The sequence below is a fragment of the Hyperoodon ampullatus genome (genome assembly GCF_949752795.1).
Source record: "Hyperoodon ampullatus genome assembly, chromosome: 4".
NCBI lineage: Eukaryota > Metazoa > Chordata > Mammalia > Artiodactyla > Ziphiidae > Hyperoodon > Hyperoodon ampullatus.
The window spans coordinates 38,154,865-38,177,845 of NC_136917.1; the positions used below are offsets into that span (position 1 = coordinate 38,154,865).

Below are 22,981 nucleotides of genomic sequence, written 5' to 3' on the forward strand. Positions count from 1 at the left end.
GGACCTGGCAAAAGAGAAAGGGACCCCCCATTCCTACAAATGCCCTTCACCCCCATATCTCATTTAACCCCCGCATCAGCCCTGGAGGGGGGGCTAATGGCTCCAATTTGTAGATGGTGAAGTAGAGGCCTGGAGAGGGGAGAACTGAGCCCAGGTCCTGGGTCTGGGTCCTCTCCTTAGTGCCCTGAATGCCCCCAGGGCTGCCCTCTAATCTGCTTTCTTGGTTTTTTTCTTCCTGGAGCCCTCACTCAGCTCCTCCTTGGACTTGGTGGGCAGGGCTGAGTGCGAGGGGCCGGGCCCACTGCCGCCCTGGGATCCACCGTGGTTGTCATGGTGATGGTCGCTCCCCCAGGCCGACCCAAACAGCACAGGGCAGACGTAGCCTTCCAGAACATCAAAAGGGGAACTGTGGGAGTGAGTGGCCATCAGGAACACCTGAGGTGGTGTGGCAGAGGGACAGGAGAGGCGACAGAGCCAGAGGGAGAATGAGGCAGAAGCAAAGTGGGGGGTTGGGGGGGAAAGAGGGAGAAGGTCAGCCAGGTGAGGGGCACAGGTAGCCCAGACCCAGCCTTCTGGCTGCATGCACCCCTAAGAAGGCGACCAAGTGTCCTGGGTTTTCTGGGGTGTGAGATTTTTGTGCTAAAAACCCAGTCACACCAGGACAGTTGGTCACCTTTTCCCCAGGAGTATCCCACACACACACCTGGGCTCAGAGAGGAGCTGTGTTTGGCTTGGGGTCGCTCACTCCCTTTCCCTATGTGATGGCCTGTGGTCCCTTCCCGTGGAGCCAGCAGTGAAGTTCCTCAGCTCCACGGGGAGGGAAGCGTGCATGGCCCCAGAAGACATTTCCTGGGGAAGGGGTGACCCTAACTCAAGGCCTGAGGGTCAGACCAGCACCATTCCCGGTCCAGCCCGCTCTCCATGACCGAGGCACAAGGCCCTGATACTCCAAACAGACTCGGTACACTCCTGCCCCCGTCTTGGCCTTTGCCCATGCTGGGCCCTCTGCCTGGAAGACCTTGTTCTGCTCACCGTCATCCCCACCTGCTGGACACTAATCTTCTCATACCCTTCTCCCATGCATGAACCTACTGACAAGCTCCCCACCCCTTGACCTTAGGGCTATCCTTTCCCCAGACACTCAAGGCTATGAATCTAAGCTCCCTGTCCTCAGCCTGGGAGGTTTGGGTCGGCATCAGGACAGGAAGGCTTACCTTACAGGATACCATGAATATGGTGAAGATGAAGATGAGGCTGGCTTTGGACACTGGGAGCCAGCGGGTCTGCTGGAGGGTAAAGAGGATGGCTCCGTACAGGCTGGCCTTGGTGGGGCTGGAGGGGGTAGCTGTGGTTACTGGGAGGTTCTGCATGGCTCAGGCCTCTGTACCACTGTCCCAGGCCCCCTTCTCTGCCCACCCCTGCTGGTCCCAGCACCCATCCCAGCTTCTCCAGAGTGCATGGTGGGAAGGTGCCCATGTGACATGGATGACGGGGTATCTCCCTGTACAGTAAAGAGCTATCTTGGCCCCAAAAGAGGTCTCTCTTTGCCCTGCTCCTGGAAGGTATCCATTAAGCCCTGGGAATGTCCTGCCTGATAGGAGTGTCTTTGTTTACCTGGGGATTTTGGGTCATACCAGATGGTAATGGTGTGATTTAGGGTGGGGTCTTGGGCCACACGATATCAGCTGAACCTCTGGAGGGACTGGAGACTGAGGTCAGCCATGCAGGCAGTCAGCTATGTCTGTGTGACCAAGCCCCAGTAAAGCCCCTGAACACCAGGGCTCAGGGGAGCACTACTGGTTGGCAATCTTCAACGCATACAGTCACACATGGATGCCGGGAGAAACAGGTGCTGTCCACACAGTTCCACTGAGAGAGGACAGTTTGAAGCTTGCGCCTATTCTCTCCCTGGATGCTGCCCCACATGACTTTACCTTTGCCATTTTTAATCTGTAATAAACTATAATCCTAAGTATAATGGCTTGGCCAAGTTCTATGGGTCCTTCTAGCAAATTGTCAAACCTGAGGGTGGTCTTGGGGACTTCTGAACAGGGTACTCCACCAGAAGGTGGGATTACAACACACAGTTCTTCTTAATTTTCCTTTTCTTCCTTGAAGAATAGGCTTCCGATATTTTGACTTGTTGCAGAAGACAGACAAGTGACTTCTGTTTCTGAGGTCTGTTGCTCACTGCATGTACTTAATGATGATAATTCGACCTGATATTTCCAAAGCACGCACCAGGAACCAGGGTCAGAGGGTTATGCGTGTGATGGAGCCTTCACACTCAGCTGATGAGGCAGAAATAGAATCTGAGAGGGGAAGCCACTTGCCCTCTTAGTAGCAAGGGACACAATGGTCTGAGCCCCCATTTCCCTGTCCATGAACTGAGTGTGGGAACAGAACTCTCATGGGGATAAAGTGATATAAAGTTATGTTTTACAACATATGAAATGGGAGATAGTTTTCATTGGCATATGGGTGAGCCTTTTAATGTTGTCATATTTTAATGGCAACAGCTTTATTGTAGATTGGGAGAAAATTTAACTAGCTTGAACCTTTAGGTCTTTTAAAAATGTATTACGCTAAATGCGCTGTGGGGTCCTGGGTTGAGTCCTGTATGTTGCCATCTGGCCCTGCCCAATGTTCCCCACTTAGCCCCAGCCACACTCCTCACCCACACTCTGTGTTCTACCTCCTGAATCCCTCACTTCCCACCAACAATCTGTACCCTGACCCTGCAGAACCAGGCAGAATCGTTGCTCTTTTCTGACTTGAGAGTTGGCAGAGGTGCTGGCCTCTGTCCAGAAGCTCCCTCTTTGCCAGAAAACTCTTATTCACTCTTCAAACCCCAAATCAAGTGTCTCATCACCCTGCAAGGTTGCCTGCCCCTGCCCCCTAGGTAGTGTTAGGGCTCTACCTCTGGGGTCCCCCAGCCATGGTCTCCGGAAGCTTCTGGAAGGAGAATCAGGGGCTGAGACTTCCAAGTTACCAGGAGTATCCAACCCAGGGTCAGGCCCAGGGAATAGGGAGGATGGGATACTCACAAGGACATGTGCAGAATCTCGTTGGTCTCTGGCTTCCAGACCCCTCGGAGCAGCTGCTCAAAGTTGGACATGAGGGCGACACCAGAGCCTATGGGACAGGGTACTTCTAAACAAGTCTGCCACCTCCAGCTCCCTGTTCTTCTTGGCTGAATTCCCAAGGAAGCAGCTTCTTTGCTTCTGGAGTCTCCTCCAGAGGGATACTGAGCCTGGGGTATATGATCATCAGTTGCAGGTGGGGGAACTGAGGCCCAGAGAGGGGACAGTCTTGCTGAGGGCCACACAGCACATTTGGAGCAAAACCAGCATGAAGTAACCGAGGTCATATCCCATCTGCAAGGTATGTCTTGGACAAATTTGGGTTGTCTGCCCTGATGCTCCCAATCCAGGACCCTGAGCTGTGCATGAGGCTTCCAGAGGGCTCCCCACCCCCAGCCTCTCTTCTCTCTGGGTTCTGAGCTTTCAACCTTTTTCAAGCCACTTGCCCTCTGGAAGGCATGTCATACCCCTGGGGAATTTGCTCTGTAGTACAGGCTTCCTGGAGAGAGAATGAGACCCACGTCAAGATTTCTGGTTAAATTTCTAGAAGAATCTTCCCATTTACCCCAAATGTATTGGCTAAAGAGGCTTGGACACCCACTCCAGGAGTGGTTGTGCTAACTGGGATGCCTGATATGCACCACTGGACCAGGGGTTTGCATCTTGGATGATTTTGCCCCCAAGGAGGCATTTGGCAATATCTGTAGACATTTTTGGTTGTCACAACTGGGGAGGGGGCTGCTACTGGCAACTAATGGGTTGAAGCTAGGGATGCTCCTCAACACCCTATAATGCACAGGACAGCCCCCACCAAAGAGCATGATCTAGCCCTAAATGTCAGTGGTACTGAGGATACTCTGACTCAATGGATGATGATTCTAGACCCAGGCATTTTGGGGGTACCCACTTTGGTGAGCAGGAAGCAGGGATTCAGTGCCCAGTGGTGTTTAGCACCTGCTCAAGCCTTCTTTCCCTGACTTCCTTTTACTCCTTGGTCCACCACTGCCACTGTTACTGTTGAATTATCTATTTCTCCTTTAACTTCCCTCTATTTTTGCTTTATGTATTTTGGTGTTCTCTTTTTAGGTGCATATATGTTTATAATGGTTATATCTTCTTAGTGGAGTGACCCAACATTATAAACTGTCCCTCTATACTTTTAGTAATATTTTTTTGTCTCAAAGTCTATCTTGGTCTACCTCTTAGCATAAATGGAGGAGGATAAAAAGGAGGGCTCCAAAGTTGTTAGGAACGTGGATGTTGAATTCAGAGGACTTGGAGTCAAACCCAGCTGTGCCCCCATAACCATGTGACCTTGGGCATGTCATTTCATTTCCCTCCTCTGTAAAAAGAGATGATGTTAGCCTTCTCCTAAAGGAGAGTCTTAAGGATCAAATGAGAAAAGATGCACAAAGGCCTCAACTCAAAACTTGCCCTGGGTCAGGGATCTTAACCTGGAGTCTATGAACCCAGACAGGAAACAGAATTACATCTTCATTTTCACATCCCTCGCTGAAATCCAGCCTTTCCTTCCATCATGAAGGGAGGCAGTTACCTCAGAAGGATTTGCAAGTCTGATTTTGTCACCAACAGAATTCATGGATGTTTTTCTTTTCACATTCCCATTGTTGCAGATGGTGGTTTCAAAATATCATTTGTGCTCAACACCACTTCAAAAGTCTGAGATTTATTAGAAGCCACTGTAAGGTCTACTGTTTAATCACTAGTAAAGATGGATAAAGCTACTACAGCATATTTTTAAAAAATTTATAACTACTTTAAAATAATAGGCTTCCTTTATTCTCCTATATATTTTACTTTCTGCATTTAAAAAACAGAAAACGGTCTGTAGGCTTTACTGGGCTGATAAAAGGGCTGTAGTCCACAAAGCTTAAGAACCTCTGTAGTTACAGGGGTATGATTTCCTCTCTAGGAGGCATTTGGCAATGTCTGGAGACATTTTAGGTTGTCACACTGGTAGGTGCTACAGGCATCTAGTGGGTGGATGCCAGGGACACTGCTCAACATCCTATGATGCACAGGATGGCCTCCACCACAGAGAATGGTCCAGCCCCAAACGTCAGTAGGGCCACAGTTGAGAAATCCTGCTCTAGAGACATCAGCTGTCATTGCTTCATTGTCCTATTTACCTTTGATAGTTAAATTTCTGAGAATGAAATGAGAATCTTTTCATGAGAATGAAAGAAGGATCTTCTCATTTACCCTAAAGGTGTCTACTGATGAGGAGGCTGGACTCCTGTAGCTGTCCTGACATCCCTTAGCCCAGAGCAATGGCTGTGCCAGCTGGGGTGCCCGATATGTCCCACTGAGCAGGGGTTCTCAACTGGGGTGCTTTTCCATTTTTCTCATCATGGTCCTGTTTACCTTTGACCCAGCCAGTGGCGATCATGACGAACCACCCGTGGTGGTAGTGGTGATGCGCGTGATGGATGCCCACGGCGATCTTGCGGACTCTCACCACCTCCTTCATGGCCACGAAGATAAGTTTCACCGGCAGGAAGCAGACACACTTGTAAAAGAGGTCCAAGGGGCAGAAGAAAATCAAGTACCTTTGGGGAGAGAATGCCAAGCCTCAGGGGGAGACAGACCCTGTGGCCCCTCGGAGATGAGGCTGTGTCCAGACTCTCGCTCGCACTTGCTGGGCTTAGGACAGCTGGGCAGTGGAAAGTGGTGGGTCAGAACCACTGTGGAGGTTGTGCTGGTGGGTTCTAGTTCCTCCAAACTCCCGCCTCCCCAATCCCAGGTGGCAGGGTCACCCTGCCCACCTGCTCTGCTCTCCCACATCCCCGCCAGACCAGTGATGCTTACCAGACTGCTGAGGCCAGCAGGATGCTGGAGTTGTTGCTGAAGTAGTCGATCGGGGGCTCCCCGAGGAGCAGATCAGCCAGGATGTAACTCCCGAAGCAATGCAGCATGGCACACAGCCAGGATGCCATGGGGTGGCGCCGGGACAGCTCAACTGCTCCTGAGGGGCATGGGGCATCCCCCACGATCACCAGGGCATCTGGGACATGCTTCACCCTTTATGCCCTCTGTTCAGCCCATCCTAAGTCAGCTGCCTTCAGAGAGTGCCCACCCAGTGCCTTGCAGTTTGCCCATTTCAGAGGAAGAACCAAGGCTCAGAGAGGGTGCACACATGTCTGAGGTCACACAGAGAGAAGGCAGAACCAGGCTGGGGCTCTTTCCTCCAAGCTCAGAGAGGTGGCAATAACAATAACACCAGCTCATATTTAGCAAGCATTCCCAGGTCTCAGACACTGGGTTTAGCATTTATAGGAAGGACATTAAATCTTCATTGATAACTGCAGCCAAGTGATCACTCTTATTATCCCCATGAGGACACTGAAGCTTGAAGAGAGAGGACAACATGCAGTTGGGAAAGTTTTGACGCAGCTACTCCTGCCTTGGGCTGATGCCAAGATCCCTATAAGCTTATACCTTGTACTTTTGGTCTCTCCTTATTTAAAAAATTTTTGTGTGCGTGGTAAAATATACATAAAATGTACCACTCTAACCATTTTAAATGTACAGTTCAGTGGCATTAAGCACATTCATGTTATTGTGCAACCATCCCCAACATCCATCTCCAGAGCTTTTCACCTTGCAAAACTGAAACTCTGTCCCCATTAAACACTAACTCAGACTTCCCTGGTGGTGCAGTGGTTAAGAATCCGCCTGCCAATGCAGGGGACACAGGTTCAAGCCCCGGTCTGGGAAGATTCCACATGCCATGGAGCAAATAAGCCCGTGTGCCACAACTACTGAAGCCCGTGCACCTAGAGCCCATGCTCAGCAACAAGAGAAGCCACCGCAGTGAGAAGCCCGCGCACTGAAACAAAGAGTAGTCCCCGCTCGCTGCAACTAGAGGTAGCCCATGTGCAGCAACGAAGACTCAACGCAGCCAAAAAAAAACCACTAACTCTCCACTCCTCCCTCATTCCAGTCCCTGACGCCTACCACTCTACTTTCTGTCTCTATGAACTTGACTACTTTATAGACCTCATGTAAGTGGAATCATACAGTATTTGTTGTTTTGTGACTGGATTCTTTCACTTAGCATAATGTCCTCAGAGTTCATCCATGTCATAAGATGTGTCAGAATTTTCTCCTTTTTAAGGCTGAATAATATTCCATTGGGTGGATCTACCACATTCTACATATCCATTCATCCATCAATGGACATTTGGGTTGCTTACACCTTTTGGTTATTGAGAATAGTGCTGCTAAGAACATGAACATACAAATATCTGTACGAGTTCCTGCTTTCAATTCTTTTGGGTATATTCCAGATGTGGAATTGCTAGATCAAATGTTAATTCCATTTTTAATTTTTTGAGAAACTTCCATACTGTTTTCCACAGCAACTGCCCCATTTTACATTCCCATCAGTAATGCACAAGTGTTCCAACCTTTCCACCTCCTCAGCAATACTTGTTGTTTTCTGTTTTTTAGGAATAGCTATGCTGATGGGTATGAGGTGATATCTCATTGTGGTTTTGATTTGCATTTCCCTAGTGATTAGTGATATTCAGTGCTTTTTCATGTGCTTATTGTTTATTCCTATATCTTCTTTGGAGAAATGTCTATTCAAGTCTTTTGTGTATTTTTTTTAAAATTGGGTTGTCCTTCTGTTGTTAAGTTGTGCTCTTATGGAGAATGTTCATTTGCTGAGTAAACAGCTTTGATTGGCCCCAGATAGGAAGGCACAGAAGAAATTTGAAAGGTGGAGCTGAAGAGCTCCAGAGCCCTATCTTGCTGGGGGAAAGCCATCAGTGCAGAGGGAAGTCACCAGGTACTGGTACCAAAGGGGACAGTGCAGGGCATGCCCACATGTGAGGAACAGTGTAGAAAGAGCAATGAGCAAAGCTGGATAATGGAGTCCTTGAAGGCAGAATTATACTAACAGGGTGACGAGGGAGAGAGGGCATCCCATGCTAGCAGCATGGAAGGAACAAAGACGCAAGCAAAAATGGCCAAGCACAAATGCCACTTCCTCCAGGAAGGCTTCCTTGCTCTACTGAGCCAGTCACTCCCGACTCTGGGCTCCCACCACTCTGTGGACTCCACCCCATTTTTGGTCTTGGTACTTTATTCAATTTTTCACATAGAATTACAGAAAGTAGATTTGTTGTTGCTTAGGGCAACAACAGGCTGGGGATGGGGGAGATGGGAGGGTAAAAGCTAGAGGATCCAGCTTGGAGGAGATAGTTGCACAATTCTGTGAATATACTAAAAACCAGTGAATGGGATGATTTACATGGGTGAATTGGGTGGTATATGAATTACATCTCCATAAAGCTGTTAAAAAATAAAAGGATAGGGGCTTCCCTGGTGGCGCAGTGGTTGAGAGTCCGCCTGCCGATACAGAGGACACAGGTTCGTGCCCCGGTCCGGGAAGATCCCACATGCCGCGGAGCGGCTAGGCCTGTAAGCCATGGCCGCTGAGCCTGCGCGTCCAGAGCCTGTGCTCCGCAACGGGAGAGGCCACAACAGTGAGAGGCCCGCGTACCGCAAAAAAAATAAAAAAAATAAAAAAAAAAATAAAAGGATAGCAAAGAAAAAATGTAACAGTTCACAGTTTCTGCAACTGAGGATAAACATTCATAAATGATACTAAATTGAGTCTTCTTATAAACCCAAGGCAAGAAAATGCAAAAGACTGGACTAACTTAGCAAACAGAAAAAGGGACCCCACACCTAAGGAAGATGGCTCAGTGCATTGGTTTCCAACTTGGCTGTACATCAGTTACCTGGGGACTTTACAAACACCTGATGCCTGCTTCCCATCCCAGAGGGTCTCGGTTTGTCAGTGTGGGATGTGGCTGGGCTTGTGGATTTTTTAACGCTCCTAGGTGATTCCTTTGTGCAACAAAGTTGAGCACCACAGAGATAGGGGAATGAACTGGCCCATGTCCTGACATCCTGCAGCCTTGATAACCCAAGACCTCCATGGTCGGAGAGGATGGGCTCCCAAGAGCAATGGTTTTCAAACTGTGCTCCTGGGAACCGTGAGGGTTTGCAGGGGCAAAGGAGAAACCAAGCAGGTATGTCCTGGGTCTTCCCCCCTGTTTCAACCAGAGCACAACTTTGTTTACTGCTTCATCTCAGAGTTCGGCATAAGATTTTGTTTGAAAAGGAGAATCTGGTATTCACACAGTTGTGCATGCAAATATTCATAGCAGCTTTATTTTTAAACAACCCAAATGGCTTCAATGGGTGAATGGATAAACAAACCTTGGTACATCTGTACCATGGAATACTACTCAGTAACGAAAAAGGAATAAACCAGGGATACACAAAACAACCCAGACAGATCTCAATGGTGTGACGCTCAGCAAAAACTGCCAATCTCAGAAGGTTACATACTGTATATGATTCCATTTAAATAACATTCTCCAAGTGACAAAACCATAGTGATGAGTGGCAGAGGGCAGATCAGTGGTTACCAGGGGCTAGGGTTCAAAGGAAGATCTAACTATAGAGGGGCATCACAGGGGAGTTTCTTTGGAGTGTCAGAACCATTCTGTATCCTGATCGTGGTGGTGGTTACTCCAATCTACACGTGATAAAATTTCAAAGGACTATATTTTTTAAAGTGCATGTAAAAACAGCTGAATAAAGTCTGTAGTTGGTGTTAATGGTATTATTCTGATGCCAATTTCCATGTTTAAATAATGAGTTACCATTAGGTAAGATGTTGTCATTGGGGGAAGCTGGGTGAAGGGGACTTGGAAACTCTTTGCTCCATTTTTGCAACTTCTGGGAATCCCCTGGTGGTCCAGTGGTTAGGATTTGGCACTTTCACTGCCAGGGGTTCAATCCCTGGTTGGGGAATTAAGATCCTGCAAGCTGTGGCATGGCCACAGGAAAAAAAAAAAAAAAAGAACCCATTTTTGCAATTTCTTATGAGTCTTAAACTCTTTCAAGATAAACTGTATTTTAAGATCCCAAATTATAATGAAGGCAGGGGGTCTAGTTCTTTAAAAACACGTTTACAAAAACCACTAGAGGTACAGGATTAATATCTATTAGTCAAATACACTTTATACTACACACTTAAGTTTTTTGAATCTTTTTTTTAAACATCTTTATTAGAGTATAATTGCTTTACAATGGTGTGTCAGTCTCTGCTTTATAACAAAGTGAATCAGTTATACATATACATATGGCTCCATATCTCTTCCCTCTTGGATTTCCCTCCCTCCCACCCTCCCTATCCCACCCCTCTAGGTGGTCACAAAGCACCGAGCTGATCTCCCTGTGCTATGCAGCTGCTTCCCACTAGCTATCTATTTTACGTTTGGTAGTGTATATGTGTCATGCCACTCTCTCACTTTGTCCCAGCTTACCCTTCCCCCTCCCTGTATCCTCAAGTCCATTCTCTAGTAGATCTGCATCTTAAGACAATAGTAGCATAAAGATAGAACCTAACTATCTCAAAAGATTCAAAAGGAAGAAATGGACAAATTCTTTTGAATCTTTTGATAGTAAGGTTCTATCTTTATGCTACTATTGTCCTAATCTTCTACAGCCACACCCCTGAGTTGGAACCTGGGTGTCTCCTGGTGTGACAACTTATTTCATCATCTTGATTCCTTCCCTCCCCCACTAGCTTCATTTTCCAGAGAATGAATTTAGGATTAAGTCATAAGACACAGCTACTTAGCTCTCACAGCCAGAGCTGGTACCAACGACTCTATTTTTTATTTTTTAAGTTTTAGTTTAAATTTTATTTTATTGAAATATAGTTGATTTACCATATTGTGCTAATTTCTGCTATACAGCAAAGTGATTCAGTTCTACATATATAAACATTATTTTTTATATTCTTTCCCATTATGGTTTATCACAGGATATTGAATATACTTCCCTGTGCTATATATGCTATACAGTAGGACCTTGCTGTTTATCATCCTATATATAACAGTTTGTGTCTGTTAATCCCAAACTCCCACTCCTTCCCTCCCCCCACCCCCCACCCCCACCCCGCCAACCACAAGTCTGTTCTCTATGTCTGTCTTTTTCTGTTTTGTAGATAAGTTCATTTGTGTCATATTTTAGATTCTACATATAAGTGATATCATATGGTATTTGTCTTTTTCATTCTGACTTACTTCACTTAGTATGATAATCTCTAGGTCTATCCATGTTGCTGAAAATGGCATTATTTCATTCTTTTTTATGGCCAAGTAGTATTCCCCAGTGCCTCTCTTTAATAAACAATTTACTTAATCCAATGAAAACTCTACTCAGTGTGGATGTGAGATGACAAGCTTACAATATGTAATCTATTAGTCAAAAGGCTAATCAAAACAAATAATTAGTTCAGGTTTTGGGAGTTTGGGGGGAAAGTTTCTCTTTGTTTCTAGAGATTGGATGCCTTTTGTCTCTAAACTGTCAAATCTGAATGCTTGGCCTCTGTATGCTGTGTACTAAGTGTGAAGCTATTGACATAAATACCTGTATGTACTATTGATACACTCAACAAGTTGACTTGATCTTAATCCTTCAGGGACCTTATCAGTCTTATCTGCTGCTGAACCACCCACTTCCCCTGACCCCGTGTGCTTGGCACTGTGCCTGATACATGGTAATTACTCAATAAATAATCGTTAGTGAAAGAACTGTCCACATGGAGGTTACATTCTAGCAAATGTGGACTGAACACTCCTAGGCACTGAGGTTGTGTTGGGCACTTTTGGTTACATTATAACAACAACTTCCCCTGCTCCCTTTATTTATTGAGTTACTTCTTTTTTTTTAAAATTGAGCTACTATTGTGTCCCAGGCAACTACATACCTTCACACCATCCTCAAGCCTTCAGCGTCAGAGCCCAGGCTTTCAACCACAGGTAATGTAGGGATCAATATCTCTGCCTATAGTGAGTTATAGGAGGGACCCCCACACACAAATTCATGTCCATCAGAACCTCATTTGGAATAGGGTCTTTGCAGATGCAAATAAGGTAAGGATCTCGAGATGAGATCATCCTGGAGCATCTGGGTATGTCCTGAATCCAATGAGAGTGTTCTTATAAAAGACAAAAAAAGGAGACACAGACACAAAGAAGAAGGTGTTGTAAGTTGAACTCACAAGAAGATATGTTTAAGTCCTAACCCTTGGTATCTGTGAATGTGACCTTATTTGGAAATAGGGTCTTTGCAGATGTAATTAAGTTAAGATGAGGTCATTAGGTGGGTCTTAATTCAATGTCTGGTGTTCCTTATAAGAGGAGACAGATCACAGGGAAGAAGGCCATATAAACAAAGAGGTAGAGACTGTAGTGATGTATCTACAAGCCATGGAACCCCAAGGATGCTAGCCACCTCCAGAAGCTAGGAAGAGGCATAGAAAGATTCCTTCCTAGAACCATCAGAGAGAACATGGTCCTGCTGACACCTTGATTTTGGATTTCTAGCTTCCAGAACTGTGAGACAATACATTTCTGTTTTAAGCCACCCAGTTTGTGGTACTTCATTATGGCAGCCAAAGGAAATTCATACGGATGGCCATATGAAGACAGAAGCAAAGACTGGAGTAATGTATGTATAAGCCAAGGAATGCCAAGGATTGCTGGAAGACACCAGAAACCAGGAAAGAGGCATGGAAGCATCCTCGCCTAGAGCCTCCAGAAGGAACCAGATACCTTGACTTTGAGCTCTGGCCTTCAGAACTGTGGAGAATAAATTTCTGTTGTTCTAAGCCCTCTAGTTTGTGGTCATTTGTTATGGCAGCCCTAGGAAATTAACATAGCATCTGACAGATGAGGCAACAGAGTCTCCCCAAGGTCAATGGCTTACCCAAGATCACCCAGGCATTCAGTGAGTATTTTTGAGCTCTGACCATGTGCTGGGCTCTTGCTAGGCACTGGGGATGCAGCCATAAGCAAGAGCTGGTTCAGGCATTACCTTTGTGGGGCCCATAGTGTGGTAGAGAGGCAACGTGGTTAAATAATCCCACAAATGAAGGTTAAACCTCATAAGGGAGAGACACATGATGCTTTGAAGGGTTTAATTGGGGAACTGTCCTAGCTGAGGAGGTCAGACTTCATTTAGGAAGTGGCACTTAAGCTGAGATCTGAACAATGAGCAGGGATTTCTTAGAGGATGGGGGTGGAGGGGTGAAGATGATCCAGGCAAAGGGAGAGCATGGGAGAAGGTGGAAGGGGGAGGAGAGAGGAAACCTAAGAGCTAAGGGGCACTCAATGCCAGATACACTGGTCAGGTCGGCATGGGCTGGATATCCAGCAAAGCAAGCGACCAAGCCAAGGCCACACAGACCCCACACCTTTCAACATGGCATCCAAGCCTCTTTCCTGGGTTTGATGTCCAATGTTCTAAGCCCGTGTTGGGGAAAGAAACGTGAAGTCCATTGTACTCCACAGAGGGAGCTGCCTTCTTCTCAAATCAGTCAACCTCACAGAGAAGTGGGGAGGGGACTATCTGCCCCTCCTCCAGAGGGAAAAAGCCCAGGTTTCCCTTGTACACACACAGTTGGGAGGGTCAATAGGCATAACCAGCTTGGAGGCAATTTGACAATACTGAGGAAGCCAGAAGCTGTGAGTCGCCTGTGCCCCAGCAATTCTTCTTCTCACTATTTGCTCAAAAGAAACTAGTGCATGTGGGCAAAGAGACATGGGGAGGGGGATTTCACTGCCATACTGTTACAACAGGAGAAAAGTGGAGCCTACTGTTTCTTAGTGAGGGAGTAGAGTCACACAAAATGGAATATCGCAGAGGAGATATTTAAAACGGAAGTAGATCCAGGGCTTCCCTGGTGGCGCAATGGTTGAGAGTCTGCCTGCCGACGCAGGGGACACGGGTTCGTGCCCCGGTCCGGGAGGATCCCACATGCCGAGGAGCGGCTGGGCCCGTGAGCCATGGCCGCTGAGCCTGCGCGTCCGGAGCCTGTGCTCCGCAACGGCAGAGGCCACAACAGTGAGAGGCCCGCGTACCGCAAAAAAAAAAAAAAAAAAAAAAAAAAAAAGAATTAGATCCAGATTCGGGTTCCTCACCCTCAGCACTGCTGATGTATGGGGCAGAATCATTCTCTGCTGCAGTAGGGGTCATCCTGTGCACTGCAGCATGTCAAGCAGCATCCCTGGCCTCCACTCATTGGAGGCTAGTAGCCCACCCCCACCCTGGTTGTGACAACCAAAAATGTCTCCAGATATTACCAAGTATCCCCTGAGGCCAAATTCCCTTCTGGCTGAGAACCCCTGCTCTAGATGTATCAACATGGATAAATCCCATAACATTATTGCTGAGTGGAAAGTTAGATTGCAAAATGATATGTTTGTGTATATTTTATGTATATATGTAAAACAACACAAAATGCTCCATGCAGTTCATAGATACATAAACAGTGGTAAAGGTATACATACAGGCATGGGAAGAATATAGGCTGCCTTTAGGGCAGTGGTCACATCTGGAGAGGGAGGGAGAGGAATGGATGGGGTTGGCTCTGCCTGCCACTATTTCTTTAAAAAATAAAAAACAAACAAAAAAAACAGATCTGAAGCAAATCTACATTCACATCTGGTAAGTCTGTGTAGAGAGTATGGAGGTATCAGTGGGGATCGTTATTCTGTATGTTTGAAATATTTAACCACCATAACTGCAAACAAGGGTCCCCTTAAAGCTGATAAGCAAGAAGGACTTGGGGTATTCTCCCACCTCATCACACTAGGCTCCACGGTCTGTACCAAGCCCCCTCGTGGGCCCCTCACTGCCTGCCCCCTCTCTGATGGCTGTGGATGGGGGTCCAGGAACAGGAGGTCTCATAGCCTAGGGTAGGCAGCATGGTACCATGCTGCTCTGTGCACAAGAACCCACCACTAGGTTCTGGAAGACTCATGCTCATGTTCACAGCAGCACTAGTCACAATTGCCAAAAGGTGGAAATAACTCAAATGTCCATCAACAGATGAATGGATAAACTCAATGTGGTCCACCCACACAATGGAATACAAGTCAGCCTTAAAGAGGAATGAAGTTCTGATACATGCTACAACATGATGAACCTCAAAAACATGCTAAGTGAAAGAAGCCAAAGACAAAAGGCCATATAACGTATGATCACATTGTTATGAAATGTCCAGGACAGGCAAATCCATACAGACAGAAAGCAGATTAGTGGTTGCCAGGGACTGGGGGAGGGGGAAATGGGGAGTGACTAATAGGGAGAGGGCTTCCTTTTGAAGTGATAAAAATGTTCTTGAGCTTATACATTACACATAGGTGGGATCATAAGACACGGCCGTTGGCATCTAGCTTCTTTCACTGAGCACAATATTTTCAAGGGTAATATTCATTTTCACTGCTGTATAGTATTCCACCATAGGAACAGATTACAAGTTATTTATCCACTTTCTTGCATATACATTTTATAATCAGGAAACATGTCTCATAAAAGTTCTTTCAGAGTAAGTCAGCAACACTCTTCCCTTTCTCTTAACCACCCCCATTGACTAACCACGTGTTCTTGGACAAATCATTTTTTTCTTTCTCCAGCTCTTTCCTTCTGTCAGGTGGGAACCCTAATCCCTTCTTTGCCCAACTCCTAGTAGAGGTTGGAATCAAATTTTCCCTCCTCAATCTCACCCTGGAGTCACAAGCCCAAAGCGCATCTTCTCCCCGCCCTCGAGGTTATCCTGAATCTCAACATTTACCAAGTTCCTCCATTATGATGCCGAAGGCTCTCTTCTCTCCTCTGGGGCATCTATTTAAAACGCCGCCAGCTGAGAGTTAATCCTTTCGAGCAGCTGGTGGGTCCTACAGGGGCCGGGTCAGGTGAGGCACCCATGTTTTGCAGAAATGGATACCTCTGCAACTAAAAATAACCCCCAGGGGTTGAATTCTTTCCAGGGTCTTTCTTGTGCCCTCTGGGACCATAAGGTCAGGGAGGGTGGGGGTGGGGATGGGAGCCTGGGTTTTGCGGGAACAAAGTAGGTTCCTCACTATGGGTGAGGCCGGGTAGAAAAGTCACACACTTGGGTTTTGGCTCTGCTGCTCACTCTGGCATGGCTTTGCGCAAATAACCGCCCCCGCCCGCTCTCCCCCCAAGCCTGTTTCCTCTGTTGTCAAAAGGAGAATGAAAGCTCTCCCTCCACCAAGTTATATTGATGATTCAATGCTCTGTGTATTATCATCATTATGCATTTTTTTTCAATTGAAGGGAATTCCCTGGTGGTCCAGTGGTTAGGACTCCATGTTTTCACTGCCAAGGACCTGGGTTCGATCCCTGGTTGGGGAACTAAGATCCCACAAGCTGCATGGTGTGGCCAAATAAATAAATAAAATAAAAAATTGAAGTTTAATTGATTTACAATATTGTGTTAATTTCAGGTGTACAGCAAAGTGATTCAGTTATACGTGTGTGTGTATACTTTTTCAGATTCTTTTCCATTATAGGTTATTACAGGATATTGAATATAGTTCCCTGTGCTATACAGTAAACCCTTGTTGTTTATTTTATATACAGTAGTGTGTATCTGTTACTCCCATACCCTTATTTTATCCCTGCCCCCCTTCTCCTTGGGCAACCACAATTTTGTTTTCTATGTCTGTGAGCTTCTTTTCATTATCAATACCCTCCCAGAGATCCTAGAAGGACAGGATGAGTTTCCCCATTGCTACAGATGAGAAGACTGAGGCTGGTGGGGATGTCCTGTCCCAAGGATCCACAGCAAGGCAGTGGTCAAGAAACTGCCCCCTGGCTCTTTCCCTTTGCCATGCTTCTTTTTGGTTTCTCTTGCTGAGTACTTGGGGCAGCACCAAGAAGCAGCAGAATGTGGGTTTCAATTCCAGGTTTGCCACCAAAGCACTTCCCTCTCACTGGGGAGTTTGGTTGCTCACTCCCCTATCTGGGCCTCAGTTTAGTCATGTGTAGAATGAGGATGCTATCTAGAGTGACCAACTGTCCTGGTTTGCTTGGGGCTTAGGGGTTTCTGGGACTTTGGGTGCTTGTCTTGGGCGAACGTGGGCGAGTTGGTCACCCAGTGCTATCATTCATTTCAGAGGGCATCTGTGAAGATGAAAAGAAATTTCTTAGTGCTTAACAATTATATGAGAGTTATTTCTGGAACTGAACTGAAATGGAAAGTACCTGTGGGTGGAAATTTTAGTGGATGGACTTATAAAACTCAGGTCTGCCTAAGGAGGAAGGAAGAAACCCCTATCAGGACCCTCGTTCTGACCTGTGATGGGCTCCACAACGTTCCCTCTCTGGGGGTCGGTGTCCTGTCTGTGGATGGCCAGGAAGTGCTAGAAGGTTCCCCAGGGTACTTTTAGTACTGCTGCCATTCTGCGCTATTTAGTGTGAGGTCCAAACATAGGAAGTGTGTTCACAGATTTTCTCTAAGACAAGTCATCCTCTCCCAAGCCTCTGTGCTCAGCTCTCTTCCTCAGTTTCCCCCACTGTAAAATGGAATAGTAGCCCCTCCTCAAAAGACTGGAGGGTGAGCAGTCCCCAACCCTCAAAAAGCTTATAGTTCAAACCAGAGATCAAGGAACAGTTAGTTCTCTTTGGCTCCCACAGTAGTTTTTAAATGTTCAAACTGCAACCAACATGTCTTTCAATAGGTGAATAATTAAACCGTGGAACATCCGTATCGCACAGTATTATTCAGCACTAAAAAGAAGTGAGCTACCAAGCCACGAAAAGACATAGGGGAGCTTTAAATGTATCTTGCTAAGTGAAAGAAGCCAGTCTGAAAAGGCTACATACTGTATGATTCCAACTCTATGACATTCTGGAAAAGGCAGAACTATGGAGACAGTGAAAAGATCAGAGGTTGTCAGGGGTTTGGGGAGGGAAAAGGGGGGGCGGCATGAATAGGTAGAGCTTGAGGGTAGTGAAACTATTCTGCATGATACTACAGTGATGGACACATGTCATTATACACTTGTTAAAATCCATAAAACGTACAACACAAAGGAACCCTTATGTCAACTGCAGAGTTTAGTTGATAATGATGTTGATAATACCTGATAATAATGGTAATATGACAATAATGGTATTGACAATAATGTTTGTTCATGGACTATAGCAAATGTTTCCACTCTGGTGCAGAATGTTGATGGTGGTGGAGGCTGTGTGGGAGGTTGGTGTGGGTGGGTAGTCAAAGTATATGGAAACTACTTTCAGTTTAACTTTGCTGTGGATCTAAACTGCTCTAAAAAACTGTCTATTAATTTAAAAAAAGAAAAAACATGTTCAGATAGCTAACATATAAACATAGGGAGCTACAAATCACATTTCTAGCTTCCCTTGAAAAATTAGTTCTTCTGGTTCTAGCCCCAGTCAGGGAGAGATGCACATGGCTGGATCTCACCTGGGGACGGTCCTCACCTGGCTGTCTTATTGTTTTCCATATATGACCTGCCTGGCCCTTGGAAGCATTAGGGTTTGAGACTCAGTCTAGATCAATGAGTGGGGGTAAGTGTGTCCCCCCACAGGGACACCAGCAATGTCTGGGGACATTTTTTTTCACTTTTTTCTTTTTTTTATGGCCCCACCACATGGCTTGTGGGACCTTAGTTCCCCTACCAGGGATTGAACCCGGGCCCTCAGCAGTAAGAGTGCAGAGTCCCAACCACTGGACCGTCAGGGAATTCCCTGGGGACATTTTTGTTTGTCACAGCTGGGGTGTGCTCATGGCATCTAGTGGGTTGAGGCCAGGGATGCTGCAAAACATCCTGAAATTCACAGGACGGCTCCTGCCACAGAGAATGATCTGTCTCTGTCATTAGTGTTGAGGTTGGGAAACACTGGTGCAGAGCCAGTTCTCATCTGGGGAACTTTAAAAAATACTGATGATGGTACCACCCGCTGCGATTCTGATTCTAATGATAAAGGGGTGCTTCCTGGACAACAAGAGTCTTAAAGCTCCCCAGTGACTCTGTGTAGCCATACTTGAGAACCACTGGTCTGGAAGGTTCTTTGCATGGGTCAGGGCTTAAGGTAGCCAGGATTGTCATTTAATCATTCATTCACTCATTCCTTCAATCATGCTGCCAGCATCCACGACTTCTTTCTTTCTTCTTGCATAGAGCTAAGGGTCCTAGAGGTGAGCCAGACCTGGCCCTCCCTGCCCTATTAAGGAGCTCCAGCCTCTTTTAGCCCATCATTTCTCAAATGTTAGTATGTTTACAGGGATCTTGTTCAAATGCAGAGTCTGTTTTAGCAGGTCTTGGTGGGGAGCCTGGCATTCTGCATTTCTTAACCAGGGGCCACAGATGCTGTTCACCTGAGGACCACACTTTGTGCTTCATCCTCATTCAGGATTCTCACAAAAGCCTGACCCAGAAAATGCCTGCATCCTGGAAAACACATTGCCCCATGCCTTACAAATAATTCTACTACCTCTCACAGGTGCCTTATATCTGACTACTGACAAAGTTCTCAATAGATCTTCACAATAGCCAGGAAAGGGAGTCCAGGATTATTTTACCAATGAGCCCATTTCACAGATGAGCAAACTGAAGCTCATGTAAGCAAAGCAACCAGCCTGGTGTTTACTCACTGTGAGAAGCAAAACTGACTCCCAATTTGAAGATTATTCCTTAAAGCCAGCTTGGCTCTCAGGTTCACAAAATTCTTTTCTTTCTTTTCTTTTTTTTTATTACGGTACGCGGGCCTCTCACTGTTGTGGCCTCTCCCGTCACGGAGCACAGGCTCCAGACGCGCAGGCTCAGCGGCCATGGCTCACGGGCCCAGCCGCTCCGCGGCATGTGGGATCTTCCCAGACCGGGGCACGAACCCGTGTCCCCTGCATTGGCAGGCGGACTCTCAACCACTGCGCCACCAGGGAAGCCCCACAAAATTCTTAATTTCTGTACAAGGGGTCACACATATTCTGTAACTGGTCCTGCATTCAGCACACGGATTCTGAGAAGAAACTTTTAGAGAGGCCTAGCAGGAATACCAAACTGGGGGACTAACAGCTAAGTCCAATGCCTCCCTTTTCTAAGGGTAGGCAAGTACCCCAGAGCAATTGCAGTGATTCTTGGGATCAAGCAGACCGGGGTTCGAATCCCAAGGCTGTCATCTACCAGCCATGGGACCACAGGCTCATTGTGTATGTAAATTAGTTTAGCCTCTATTTCCTATTTCCCCAGTTATGAAAGGAGGGAGTTGAATGTTGATCAGAGCAGGGGGTTCTCAACCTTGACAGCATATAGCATCCTTGGGGGAGGGGAGCTTGAAACATGAGCATGCCAGGGCCCTATCCCGGATATTCTGATTCTATTGGTCTGGAGTGGAGATGAGATGGGGGTTTAAGAACCCCCAGGAGCCTCTAATGTGCTGCTGGGGTTCAGAACCACTGAACCCTTTCAGCCTTCAGGAACCTTCAGGCTGCAGTCCTTCAAGTTCAGGTGATTTACTCTGTGACTCCAGCAGAAATATCCCAAGCCCTCTGCATGCTCCCAGCCAGCCCAGAGACCTCTTTCCTTCCGAGGCTTGTGTCCTACATCCCTACTGGGCTGCTGCCCTTCACAATTTTCGATTTCCCAATGTGTGCTAGGTTCTGTGCTTGCCCAGGGGACTGGCCTGAGCCACCAGGAATTCATCTGCAGACAGGAGATACAGCCCCATGTTCAGGCTAAGATAATACAAAGCTTATTTTGCTTTGCAAAGTAACTGCTTTTCAGAAGAGCGTTTAAAGAAATAGACTCTGGCATGTGGACGAGCTAAAATAAAATGGAACAAAAACACTTGCCAGGCAGAGTATGATCTTATTTGCATAAGACTGTGCATTTACATCCGTAACTACAGGGGTATAAATGCAGAGAAGTGAGGTCTGGAATGGTGGCCACCATGTCAACTGTAACTATCCCCTTTTTCCTTTGGGATTTTCAGTTTGTTTGTTTTTCTTTCTTTCTTTCTTTCTTTTTAAATATACACAAGCACCTATTTTTATCATCTTTAAAAAAGCTACTTCCAGAGAATATAGTGATAATTTACATCTAAGTGGGAGAAAAGATCACAAAGTTTCAGGTGATTGGTCATTTTTCTAAAGCTAAATTCTACTGTCCATTTAGTTTGCTGGTGTGCTGGAATTATTAAAATACTAGGAGATGAACAAGAAACACTCCCTGAACCTTGTATAAAAATAGAATGAATTCTAAGGAAGCCATTTACCATCATTTAAAAAATGGTTCAAAAAAAACCAATCCAAGAAGCGGGTTTTCCCCCCAGCGATTCTCCATGAGGGTCTGGAGCTGGTGGGAGGAGGCTGACCCCAAATCATCCTGCCCTAGGGCCGGTACTGCTCAGTAAGTGAAAAGGATCCGGGCCAGACCTGGAAGAATTCCCTCTGGGCTCCGAGATCCAGCAGAGCCTTGTCCCACGGAAAGGGAGAGGAGGTTGCCCCAGGGCCACAGCGGGGAAGGGGCACCGGTGTCACTTTCTCTGAACCTGATCACAGCTCCCAGCACTGCCGGCCCTTATATAGACACTCAGCTGCCGTTCTGGCTCCCCGCTCCAAGGGCAAGGAGGGAGGTCACGGCTGCGGGCAGCCAGGACGTCTGGCCAAGCCAGCAGAGCCGACCCGCCTGCGCCCTCACCACGACCTACGCCCCTCGCCCAAGTTCCTGCGACCGTACCCTGCTCGGACCACTGACCTTCTCTCCCTGCATCCTCCCCAGCAGCTGTTCCCTCTCCTCTGAGCAATCACGTTCCTTTCCTTTCCTCCAGCCTGCATCTGCTTCCCCTCCCCCAGCTCCACAATCTCAGGAGCTTCTCTCCTTGCCCTCTCTCTTGTCTCTCCCCTCTGTCCGGCCCCGTATGGGAGAACCCCATGATCCCAGCACCTGCCTCCTTCCCGAAACCGGTCCCTGGGACTGTTCCCCCACGATTCAGGCCTTTCCCCTTCTCCAGGCCCCTGGGTTACCGCCGTCCCCCGCCCCGCAATGCCAGTCCTCTCCAGCCTCCGGCCCTGGCTCACCTGGCTCATACTTGAGGTAGAGAATGGAGACGATGAAGTAGCTAAGGTCGAAGACAGGAAAGAGGGGCACCCGCGAGAAGCTGAGCGCAAGCTCGCCCAGGCTCAGCGCCGAGAGCAGCTCCATCGCGTCCGCCGGGTCCCACCCCAGCCCCCGGCCCGGTGAGTCCAGTCGCCTGCAACTGCGCCCCCCCACCCTGGACCCGCCCCTGCCCGCCAGGCGCCGCCCCCAACCCTGCCCTCGCGGGAGAGGAGGGGCGACCGCTGGCTGGCCTTGGGGCGGGTGGTGGGACCCTCCAGTCCCATGGAGGCCGGTCGGTCCAATGTCCCACACTCTGTCCCTCGGGCCATCACGACCCCATTCAGCCCAGCCAGGCGGGGTGTGGGGTCCCCGTGGAGTGTGAGTTGGACAGGGGATCTGTCCTTGGAGGGGGGCGGGGGCCGTTCCTCACGGAGCCCACACAGGCGGGACGGACCATTCAGGACCGCGTTCCTGTAGGGCTGATCGGGACCAACGTCCTCTGTGGAGCCCTTGGATCCGGACCTCCATCCCCCGTGGGACCAGATCAGTTGTGAACCCCATACTCCCGTGCCCCATAGGGTCCATTCGGTCAGGACCCCCGTCCTCTATCGAGCTGTCATGATCCCAGGCCTCTGTAAATCATGACTTCTGTGCCGCGCAAGGAATCCCGTCCTCCGAGGGAACCGCTCAGTCGGGACCCCCGCCCCGGGTAGTGCCTGCCTAGTGGGGATCCCGCCTTCCGTGGGGCCCAGGAGGAGGCCCTTTTGGAGTACAACAGTCGGGGCGTCCATGCCCGGTAGAGCCTACTGCATCAGGACTCATTCCCCTATGCATTTCAATGATCAGGGGGCACCGTTTGTCCAGAAGCCGCATCCGAGAGCCCAGCCCAGCAGAAGGGAAAGCTGCTGT

General features: G+C 47.7%; 1 protein-coding gene across 2 annotated transcripts; it reads right to left on the reverse strand.

The window, feature by feature from the left end:
• Positions 1 to 207: 207 nt before the first annotated feature.
• On the reverse strand, positions 208 to 22,192 carry TMEM38A (transmembrane protein 38A; the record flags this gene model as incomplete). Of its 2 annotated transcripts, XM_079703280.1 has the most annotated exons (6): positions 208 to 435; positions 1,215 to 1,332; positions 3,048 to 3,135; positions 5,469 to 5,653; positions 5,913 to 6,069; positions 22,054 to 22,192. In XM_079703280.1, the coding sequence occupies 6 exons, from the start codon at positions 22,175 to 22,177 to the stop codon at positions 208 to 210; spliced, it is 900 nt and encodes a 299-aa protein (XP_079559406.1). The 2 variants fall into 2 exon arrangements, with proteins under 2 accessions (XP_079559406.1, XP_079559405.1); XM_079703279.1 differs by lacking the exons at positions 3,048 to 3,135; positions 5,469 to 5,653 and having other exon boundaries at positions 22,054 to 22,177.
• Between the last annotated feature and the right edge of the window lie 789 nt (positions 22,193 to 22,981).